The 12,192-nt window shown below is 37.4% G+C and overlaps 1 protein-coding gene across 1 annotated transcript; it reads left to right on the forward strand.

Annotated features, from left to right (window-relative positions):
* Positions 1-10,410: 10,410 nt before the first annotated feature.
* On the forward strand, positions 10,411-11,910 carry LOC131038160 (E3 ubiquitin-protein ligase PUB22). Its single transcript, XM_057970506.2, has one exon. The coding sequence runs from the start codon at positions 10,542-10,544 to the stop codon at positions 11,781-11,783; it is 1,242 nt and encodes a 413-aa protein (XP_057826489.2). The 5' UTR covers positions 10,411-10,541; the 3' UTR covers positions 11,784-11,910.
* Positions 11,911-12,192: the final 282 nt, after the last annotated feature.

The following is a 12,192-nucleotide window of genomic DNA, read 5'->3' on the forward strand; positions in this document are numbered from 1 at the left end:
CACAAATAACAGATCCTATGTATAATTATGAGATATTTCCAAAAATATAAGAAAATCCAAAAAATTCTGTCATTTTCTCTCAAAATTAATTTTTTATGAAAAATCATAAAAAATTCTTAGAAAATGAAAATGTGCTCCAAAAATTCTGAATTTTGGCTTGAGAGCTCCTGATACTTTCTTCAACTTGCAAAAAAAATTTGGTACAAAATTTCCTATCCGTTTGTGAGATATGATCGAATCTCTCCAAAATCTTGATTTTGTGTCCAAAACCCTAGCTGCACAAGGTTATTCTCCAAATTGTTTTACAAAACAGCAATATAGGGTTAGAAAAATCTGCAAAAAAAACATAGATCTAAGAAAAATCCATGTCCCACCGGGCGTGCCAAAATGTGTATGGTGAAAATGGATAACAATAAACAACAATATTGAAAGGCTAAATGAATTCAACCACCAAACCCTAGCCTAACAATGAACAAAGATCCACCATAACATATGAAGATTACCTAAGACAATGCAAAATAACTCAAAATCACAAAGATTATACCATCACATGTCCAATAGGGTTTTGATCTCCATTCTTCCTATCTCCATTGATCTTGCTTGATATATTTGCTCTCAGATTTTTGTATGCACAAGAGCTCAACAAAGAACGGAATGTGGTTGCAAGTAGGATCGTAGTGTAGCCAAGTACTCCAAAATCAGTCATTAGTCATTAGCCATTAGGGTTTGACAATGAAGGAAGCATCTCCTTAAATAGAAGACACAATAAGAAATGGAGGGTTAAGATTGAGAGGTGTAAAAAGAGAGGTCGGCTAGGATTAGAGGGTAGGTAAAAGAAATACCAAAATAATGAAAGAGGTAGGTAGTGTAGAAAATAAGAGATGAATGACATGTGTCATGTGTAGAAAAAGATAATGAATTAATTAAATAAATAAAGATTTATTTAATTAATAGAAGAAATAGGATAATTAAATAAATAAAATATTTATTTAATTTAGGAAAGGGATAATTTAAATAAATAAATGTATTTATTTAAATGAGAAATAAGGCTAGAAGAGGATAAATGAATTAATTAAATAAATAAAAATTTATTTAATTAATAGAAGAATTAAGCTTAGATAATTAAATAAATAAAATATTTATTTAATTAGACATGACAATTTTAGGTGTCTACAACTTATTCCTCCTCTTATTCGTCACATTCTTTCTGTGTCTTTTATTGACATCTTAATTCTCTTCTAATCAATCTTCTCAAGATATGGCAACATCATACTGAATCAGATAATCAATCTCTTGACATCAATGACAAAATAATGCTATAAAGATAGTTATCATCCTTCTTCAGTTATATCAATAATCTTCAACAACCTTCTCAATATCCTTATTGAATATCAACAATCTTTCTTTCAATTGAAATGCCAACAAATGTCAAGTGTGGTCAAACGGTTGGTTAGACATGTTTAATGTTTCATCTCTAACGCGCAAATAAATTTCATGTTTAACAATTTAAGTGGCGAGTTAGTGAGTGTTGGTCTGTGTTTAAATCGTGAGGTCTCTAGTTTTTTGAGTGTTAGCATTTTATGTTAGCGAGGTGGAGATTGTTAATGAAATCGCTTTGGTCATGAGGTCTCGAATTGGTTTGATGCCATGCATTATAGCCGCGAGAGTTAGCGAGTAAGTACTAAGTCATTATTGGTCTGTGTGTCACTGCTTGCACTTGTTTATGATGGTAATTAACATAAGACATCGATAAATAGTTTTTAGATTTTATGGTTATTGCTAGCTTGCAGGTCCTTTATCATCAAGTCAGTTTAAGTCGCGAGCTTGCGAGTACTGGGAGATTTTAATTGTCGCTACCTCGCAAGATGTTTTGCACTTGACCATTTTATGTTGCGAGGTTGCGAATGGGTGTGATTTTATGTTGTCGCATGATCGCGAGGTGTTCATGGTTAAGTCATTTTAATTTGCAATCATGTGATGTAGTTGGTATCGCAGCTTAGTTGGTTTCATCGATTGCTCATAGGTTTTGAAGTTGTTTAGCATTTTAAGTTGCGATATGGCGATAGGTAAGTTTTGGTCTGATTTTTTCGTCATCGCATGCTCGCGGGTTTGTAAGTCTTAAGTCAAAAAGTGTTGCGAGCATGCGATGGTGGTTAAGTGCCTTATTGTCGTGGGATCACAAGGGTTTACATTGCGAGGTCTCTAGCTTTTTGGGTGTTAGCGTTTTATGTTACCGAGCTGGAGATTGTTAGTGAAATTGCTTTGGTCGTGAGGTCTTAAGTTGGTCTGATGTCATACATTATAGCCGTGTCAGTTAGCGAGTAACTCATTTCATACAGTTGTCGCTAGCTCTCATGTTTGTTTAATGTTAGCATTTTTAGGTCACGAGCTAGCGACTAGATGGTATGTGGCTACGTTTAATGGTTATCGCCAGCTCGCGAAGTTAAATGTCTGAAGACCTGATCAAGCCGCGAGCTTGCGAGTGAAGTGCTAGCAGTTAAGAGATAAATAGTTTTATGTTGGCAAGTACATGACAAGGGTTAAAGTTACTACTATCTCCAAGTCACTGCAGTGACAAGGACTTAACATTTGTGGTCGAGAATTGGCGACTGCCAATTCAGTTTACCTCAGTTGCTAGATCTCAAGGTTACGAAGGCTTAGCATTTTTAGCTTGCGAGTTGGAGATAGAGAGATTCATAAGGGCTTGTCGCTAGGTTGCGAGATTTTCTAATGGGCAGTCTTCTAGGCAGAAAGTTGACGACTGTGTGCCACATGTTTTAATTACTTAAAGTTAATATCTTGAAATCGCCAATATTTTTTTTTATGGTTTGAAAATAGCTTGAAATCGCCAATATTTTTTTTTTATGGTTTGAAAATAGCTTGAAATCACCAAAAAAAAAAATTTATGGTTTGAAAATAGCTTGAAATCGCCAATATTTTATTTTTATGGTTTGAAAATAGGTTGAAATCGCCAATGCAAATATTTTTCTAGTTTTAAAAACATTACAATTCGCCCATGCAATTATATTTTGGGTTTTAAAAATAGTACAATTCACCAGGATTTTTCACAAACTTTGAGCGATCATGGCTAATTCGCCAAAGGAGATTATTATTTTTCTCCATAAACCGCAAAAATTTGCCAGTAAAATTAAAATTTTCTTCAGAATTATACAACTTTCACTAGGTTTTTACACCTTGTCCAAGGGAGGGGTTTCTTAAAGTTTTCCCTATCCAAGATGACCCCCCAAACTCCCACTATGCTTCTCTTTTGTAATATTGTCCCTCATTGAGCATCTAGGTATGCATAACTGACTCCTCTTGAAGAGTAAACTGTTCTGAAGTAAAAAATCAGAATACTCACTGTGGAAGGTATTTAAGGATTGTTCACAAACCTCATAAATCTCTTTGAAATCTGCATCATCATGATACATTCCCTTGAGTGCATCTACCCCCATGCTTTGTAGTTAGATTTCTTGCACCATCAGGGCTCTCCTACTAAGAGCATCCACCACCTTATTAGTTTGACCTTTCTTGTGCTTTATAGTGAAGGTGTACACTTGCAATATTTCAAACCACTTCATATGCTTGTGTTTAAGCTTATCCTGTCCATTCAAGAAATTGAGAGCATGGTTATCAATACAAACAACAAATTCTTTGGGTAGAAAATAATGCCTTCATTTTTTAAGATTTTGTACCATAGCATACAATTCCAAGTTATATGAAGAATACTTCCTTTTTGCATCATTGAGTTTCTCTAAGAAGAATTTCACCGATCTTTCCTCTTGGCTTAACACTGCCCTTATGGCCTAATCGCTATTATCACATTCAATAGTGAAAATCTTGTCAAAATTAGGAAGAAAAAGTATTGGTTGTTGTGCTACCCTTTTCTTCAAATACTCAAAACTTCTATCAACCTCATTAGTCCAATAAAACTTACATTTACTTCCACCCTTAATAGTATCTATCATAGGTGCACAAATTTGACTAAAATTCTTTATAAACTTTCTATAGAAACTAGAAAGCCCATGGAAACTTCTAACATCGCCAACTGACCTTGGGGTTGGCCATTTACGAATGGCCTCTACCTTGGAGGGATCCATTTTTTAGTTTGCCTTTCGAGATGACAAAACAAAGGTATACTAGTTCCTCCTTCATGAAATCACATTTCTCTGAATTAATCACAAGTTTCTCCTCATGTAACCTCCTAAGAACCATGTCCAAATGCTGAAAATATTCTTCCTTTGACCTGCTAAACACAAGAATGTCATCAAGATAAACAATAACAAATTTACAAATAAAGGGTTTCAACACCTCGTTCATTAGGTGCATAAAGGTGCTAGGAGCATTTAACAACCCAAAGGGCATCACCATCCATTCATATAGGCCTTCATTAGTCTTAAAATAAATCTTCCATTCATCCCCCTCTCTAATCCTTATTTGATGGCAACCTCTCTTAAGATCAATCTTTGAAAAGTAACATAGTCCCCCCAAAAAGTCCATTTGGTCTTCAATCTGTGGTATTGGGAATCTATATTTGATAGTGATCCTATTAATGGCTCTCGAATCTATACAAAGTCTCTATTTACCATTCTTTTTGGGTGCTAGGATGGTGGGTACTACAAATGGACTCAAACTCTTCCTCACCAAACCCTTATCTAACAATTCTTGGAGTTGCCTGGCAATTTCTTCATTTTGGGAAGGTGTCATCTTATAGGAAGCCTTAATAGGGAGTGTGGCACCTAGAATAAGGTCTATATGATTGCTGAAATCTCTAATTAGAGGTAGGTTGTTAGGCATTTCGTCAACTACTATACCTTTTTATTTCTCCATCAATTGCAATACCTCTTTAGGAGTGAAGCTCCCCTTACTTGTTAGCAAATCTGATTCATCTTTTGGCTTCAATATCAAGGCAAACCCTTGTCCACCCTCTTCCTTCAAGATTATCAAAAAATCCTTCTCACCTACCACCATGACACTAGAGACAACTTGTCTATTCCACTCTCATCCGGCAAAGGGTTCAAAGTGAAAGACTCACCAATTTTGGTTATAGTGTAAGTATTTTTCTGCCCATCATGTTGAGCATTAAGGTCATACTACCATGGACCTCCTAGAAGCAAATGGCAAGCATCCATGGGAATCACATCACATAGGATTCTATCCCTATACCCCCCAATCTAAAATTCTACCCAAGATTGCTCAGTTACAAGAACTTGTTGACTCCTACTCCACCAAGACACCTTGTAATGGTTGAGAAATTTGCTTCAATCCTAATTTCTCAACCATTTCTACTGACACCAAATTATCTATGGATCCTGAATCAACTATAATTTTACATACCTTCCGTCTAGATTTACAAGAATTCCAAAAATATGACTTCCTCTGTGGTGGCTCCTTGGTGCTTGGAACCTTCAAAAGTGTTCTCCTCATCATTAGGCTCTCTCCATATTCTAGATTTGTGGGTTTGGGTGGTGCATTGACACTTTGTCTATCTTCCTCAGATTGCACTAGTTTATTCCTCCTATTTCCTCCATGAGAAGTAGAGGCTTTATTTTCAAGACATTTGAAGGTCAAATGCCCTACTTGGTTACAATTATAACATCTACTAGTGAAATTACTTGAACCTCTTCATGGTCCAACATTCCTTCCTCTTCCATTAGGCCTTCTCCCTCTAAAATTTCCTCCACTATTTGAGTCTCCATTTTGTTCATTTAGATTTTACTCTCCTTGTTGTCTTTGGGACTGATTTCTGCCCCCAAAGTTTCCTCTCCATCTAAAACACCTATCTCTTCCTCTACCTTGTTGGTCACTCTTCCTCTTCAACTTTTCTTCCGCCCTCAATGCAACTTGAAAACACTCATCCACAGTCTTAGGAACAAGAAGGTTGATCTCATCTTGGATATTGAACCTCAGGCAATTTAGGTATCTAGGAACCTTTTCTCTTTCATTCTCCACATGTCCTGATCTCATGTTGAGTTTAAGGAACTCCTTAGTGTAGGTAGCCACATCCCTGTTTTTCTGATTCAAGTTTTGCATCCTCCTGAACACCTAAACTTCATAATCAAAAGATAAAAAGTGTCCCTTCAGTTTTTTCACCATCCTATCTCATGAATTGATCATGGATTTGTTTTGTTTCACCCTTTGTCCTTGGGTGTAGTTCCACCATGTCAAGGCATAAACATTCAACTTGGTCATGACAAATTTTACCTTCTTATCTTCAGGCACCTCCTTGTACTCAAAATAGTTGTTTAAGGCATAAGTCCACTCTATCAACTCCTCAGCATCCATTTTGTCTCCATCCATTGGAAGCTCCATCTTCACATCAACAACATCCCCTTTTATCGACTTCAAGGGATTGATGAACCTTCTTTCTTCATGAGGGATCTCATCTTCCTAAGGTCTTGTAGGAGGGGTCTCACCTTCACCTTCTCCTCCTTCTTCCCCTTCGGGGTCACTATCACTATCTTCACTTCTATCTCTCATTCTCTATTTGGGCTTCAATGCTTCTACCTCTTCTCTTAGGGCTTTCAACTCCCTAGCTACTATTGATCCAGCCTTTGGAGGCATATTTCCTACTCAAAATTCACTTTCTTTTCTTCACACACTAGTGCTTTCCCTTACCAAACCATATGTGGCTCTGATACCACTATGATGTAGAGGGTCTAAGATGTCTCACAACTCCCAGGAATCAAATTTCATACCCCACCATAATTTGAACAATATTTGATCATTCGGGACTCTACCCTAGACAATGCTTCACCATGGCTCAATGAAACATCATAGAAAGATACACAAGAAGGACTTGGGGAAGGAGTTACAACATGTCCTCTGACCTATTTGGACTCATAAAAACCAATCTCACCCTTGGGATCAAGCCCTGCTAGATCATCCAACACCAAAAGCATCATATGGGCCTAGACTTTAGTAGCCCTATTCGGAGACAAATTTCATCATATCTTTTGATTTATTGATATAAGGAATGAAATGAAATAATTTTGAGATACCCTTTTCGAATTTGTAAAATATATATGAAAACCAAGGTGGGGTACTATGGACTAAGGTGCTCAAAATCAGACTGTTACAGTCCTACAAAACCCCAATTAGGCCTCCAAATGCACTATAGCCACCTCTTAGACTCTCCACTACCCTTTACAACCAATTTAGAAGGTAAGGGGATGAAAACAATAAATGGATTTCATAGGTTTTTTGGCCTCATTGGTTGTTTTGGTGACAAAACCATCAACAAATCACTCAACCTTGTCAAACCGACCTAATACATGGAGATATTAGGCCCTCAATTGCTCAAAACCCCACTTGAACTCCTCCTCTGAAAAAATGGTTAAAAACCCATCTGAAGCACCCTCATACCCATCATTTCACCAACTCTTGAGTCAATCCATTAGTGGAATGAGTGCATATTCATAATTCTTGTTAAAACCCTCCAAACTTAGGGTTTTAGACCAGTTTAGACAAAATCACTTGTAGAATGCAATAAACAAATGAAATAAATCCAAACTAGTGCCAAATGAAAGGTAACTCAGAGACCTTTCCAAAAAGTCCAGCCTTGAGTTATAATTCATCCAAATAGAGAGTTATGAGTCAAAGTGCAGCCTATTTTTCTACAAATTGCAGAGAAAATGTTCATGAATTGCCTTCAAACTTTGAGTTCTCGATATAATACAATCAACCAACCCCTTCCAAACATTTGAAGGGTCTAAATTAATCCAAACTCAATGGTTATAACCACCATTTGAATTGGTTATCCGTACAACTACCTTTGGTATGCTAAGCATCTTGACAATGTCGAAAAGTTGTCAAGCAACTTTTACAAAAAATGCACATTTTGCATATTTGACACCAATGACCCCTAGGAACCTTGAAGACATCTCAACTAGGGTACATAAACACCAAATACATCAAAGATACTCCCATACCACACTTTGGGAGGCATTGACCTAGTTTGACTAGGATATCCCTATTTGAGTACATTCAACAAATTGGCACCAAGGCCTTTCAAAAGAGACAAAAGGACTCCAAAAGTTTGAAGATGGTCCCTGAGACCTATTACATCCAACATGAACAACAAAACATGAAACCAAAAACAAACACACTGAATGGGTCCCATTAACCCAACTGTGCCCCTGCACCAAGAAACGACCCTTTCACCTAAGGAAGCTAAATCAGATTGAATATTCTAGACAAAAGACGTGGATAAAGGGGAAACCTTTGGAGTTCATGGTTGATTTTGAACATATAAAGATTGTGGTTTCTTTAAAAAATAAATTTACAAATCATGTCTCATTCTCATCCCTACAAAATTAGATGACTCAACTCCTAAGAATAATGAAGGATAAAAGTAACTCTCTAATGTTAATTCACATATTATATTAAACCATTTCAATAAGAAATAGTATGTGATATAATCCCAATGTAGATGTACATAATACTCCTAGGGCATCATCACATACAATACGCTTTTAGTGTGGTTGTGGTATTTATGTTCTAAAGTTTAATTCAATCTTTGCACTTGCTACCCAATACCAAAGAAGAACATAACATACAGCTAGTTATATTCAAGATACGCATCACAACTCCACCTACATATTGCTTGTCAAACTATGGAAAGAATGTTCATTGGGAACTCTTCTTTGCCTATATACTATTGACACATTTGGTCAGCTCCTATGTCAAGTAAAGTGGTTCACCAACTATTAAGTAGAAGACAAAGCTTTGCACTTAGTTCCTAGTCTTAATACAATTGTAGCTATTACATCTTAAGGATAGATGATTAACCAAACCAAGTATTTGTAATAACATCCATGATATCATTAGGGTTTTCAAGAACTATATGCCAAAGCATCAACTAAATCCTCTAAACAACACAAAGATATATATTTTCTCTCTAAGGAAAACCACACATGTTCCAATAGTTGTACAACATGTCTTATTAGGAAATATACATTTCTAGTAAGCACACCTCAACCAATAGACCTATATTGAACAACTTAAATCACACACACTAAGCTCACACTTCTAGAAATAAAAGTGCTAAACACTCAAAATTGACTGGCATTCTCTAGACTTAATATGTTGCTTAATATGTGTGATTTAAGACTGACTAACCTATGATACCAATCTAATATATCTTTAAGAAAAACCCCAATGCCTCACTCCCACATATGCTCACCACATCATCGTAAAAGTAATTCCACAATCGCACGTAATTGTTAGTATGCCAATTAAGTCGACACCTATGAGACTTGCAGCATACCAAGTCATCTGCTCAATCAACATGGACATATTACAAATTGGTTATCCTTCACAGCAATTTGGGGATAAGAATGTAATAATAATAAAGAGAGCATCTGACTTCTTCCAATCCAACGCAACTCTCTCGCTTTTATTCATGCCCACATAAATAATGAAAAGTATGGTTTTGTCTGCGATAATGTGTCATCACTGATACGTTAATTACTGATCACAAAATCTCTGTGCGTACTTCCCCCTAGTAATTACTTTAATCCATCAACACTCACGAAGTCCTGCTACCGCTCCCTTCTGTCACGTGAATTATAGCGCTCTGTAAACAGCTGATAATGGATAGATATTACTCTTCAAAATTTGCCCGTGCTAACTGAAAAGTGCTTTTAAACGAAGTAAATTTGCAACACCAAAAACCAGCGACATGACGATTTTGAGTTCTTAATTTATCTGGACTCTCATAAGGCAATGTGAAAGGGTTGTGTAGGATTCTAGTATTTCAAATTTATTTTATAGAGAAAACAAATTAATATATCTTAATAAGTTGAAGTTTTTTAACTGAATTGTAACATTTAATTATGTTGAGATATGTTTTACAATTTTATTTGATGTTTTGATATATTAATTTAGTATGTCTGAAACATTTTTAAATATAATAAATTAAAATAAACAATTAAATTAAAAGTTATTAAAAATTTCTGTCTAAACTTGTTTAAATAGTTTTCATTGTCTACAAACCTCTTTCTTTGACCGCACAAAATGTGTCTCTGAAACACTACTAGATCTCTCTGGTAACACGGGAAAACTCATATCCCCCTTACTTTTTCAACCGAAAAACTCTGGTTTTAAATACTATTTTTAAGATCGAACAATGTCTCTTTACTTTTTATTTTGTGACGTCGTCCATGATTTCATTAATTATTTTTCACGGTAAGAGCCAAAAGCAAAGTAACTCTGTGGGCGGCCTAAGTTATTCCACGAATTTAGTTGTACAAGTGTTGCAGCCGTTGAACACGTAGCTTGTTTAAGGGTCACACCGCAAGCAATATTTGACTTTCTACAAACGACCACATCCTTGCGTGACTCTTTCGACGAAAAATATTAATGCTCCAAACACCACGGAAACTTCCTCACAATCCGTTTGCCGTCCTCAATTATGCATTTACTTGGTATAAAAATCTCCACAGATCTCTCCTGAACTCATAAATTCAATTCATAACAGAAATATTTGACAACCCTCTAGGACAAAAACAACCATAGATCAATATAGGTAGTTTGTAAGAATGGATCCGCAGGTCGAAGTCCCTTCCTATTTTGTTTGTTCGATATCGATGCAAATCATGCGCGATCCTGTAACTGTCTGCACGGGCGTAACCTACGACAGGGAGAGCATCGAGAAATGGATATATAAGTTACAGAAGAACACCTGTCCCGCCACAATGCGAGTCCTAGATAATCGAGACCTCACACCCAATCATACCCTGTGCCGACTCATTCAGCAGTGGTGCATCGCCAACTCTTCCATGGGTGTCCCACTCATCGCCCCACCCGACGAGCCGCTGGATAGGAATCACCTCAACGAATTGCTGCGAGATATTGAGGCCTCCCCGCCGCCGCCTTTTCTTGTCAAGGTCCTGAAAATCTTGAGGACTCTGGCCGAAAAAAATGAGGATAACAGACGGTGCATCGGGTCATCGAAAGCACCGGCTGTGTTGATCGACGTCATTGAAAGCCAATCTGAAGAAGCCGAGGAAACCGGTTGCTACTACGATGTCGCGGTAACATGCGAGGAAGCCTTGGGGATTCTCCATGCTCTTCATTTGCCCGACGAATCCGTAGAGACGCTTGCCACCACTAGGTGCCTGGCTGCCCTTGGTTCTATTCTCAAGAGGGGCACCACCAACGCTCGGGTTCATGCGGCCGTGCTATTACAGAAAGCGTCAATGAAAGGCGTGGAACGGATTGTAGTGAACGGCAACGATGATTTGACGGAAGGATTGCTGGAGCTTCTGACGGAGGAGGTGTGCCACAAAGCTACAGTAGCCGCCCTGGAAATGCTAATTGCAATGAGCATCAACAGCCGGCGCAGCAGAGTGAAAGCCATCGAGGCAGGGGCAGTCTCCATCTTGATCGAATCTCTTGCCGAGCAGACGTTGGAGAGGAAGAGCACCTGCGAGAGAATGTTATGTCTTCTTGACTTGTTATGTAGATGCGCCGAAGGAAGGGTTGCCATGGTCGACCATGCCATGGGCATCCCTATGGTCTCTAAGAAGATATTTCGAGTATCTCAAATGGTAAATGAGAAAGCTGTTCGGATCCTTTGGTCGCTTTGCCAATTCTCTCCATCTGAGCGTGTTTTGAACGAGATTTTGCATGCGGGCGCCGTGACGAAGCTGTTGATGCTCCTGCAGGTCGATTGCACGCCCAAAACTAAGTGCAAGGCAAGGGAGATTCTCAAACTTCATGGTGACTGCTGGAGGAGCTCGTCTTGCGTTCCCACAGGGATGTATCCTTCGAATATATGAATATAAATTTCTTATTAGTTTTTAATAGCATAGCATTACAAAGCTTAAAAGTTGTGAATATGAGGACGATTGTAGAAAAGAACTGAACCCTTGTGTCTCAATCGAGAGAGAATCTTTGTGCTTTAAACTTTCTCACAATCTTTGGTAACCTCAAAATTGTGTTTGATTTTCTCTGTGTAACTGTAAAAATCTGGTAGCGATATCGATTGTATGTAAAGAATATTTAGTTGCTTTCGAATCCAAAGCTTATTTTCAACTGGTCTGACAAAATAATTTTTTCTGTGGCCTCTCGATCCCTGCTTTTCCAAGTGTATGAAATGGATATAATTGCCACTAGGCATTACCGTTCAGCTTTTCATTTAATGTAAAGTATTTCCTTTCACATAAAGACGGTTTACAATATGGATCT

This window comes from Cryptomeria japonica, chromosome 11, assembly GCF_030272615.1.
Source record: "Cryptomeria japonica chromosome 11, Sugi_1.0, whole genome shotgun sequence".
Lineage (NCBI taxonomy): Eukaryota > Viridiplantae > Streptophyta > Pinopsida > Cupressales > Cupressaceae > Cryptomeria > Cryptomeria japonica.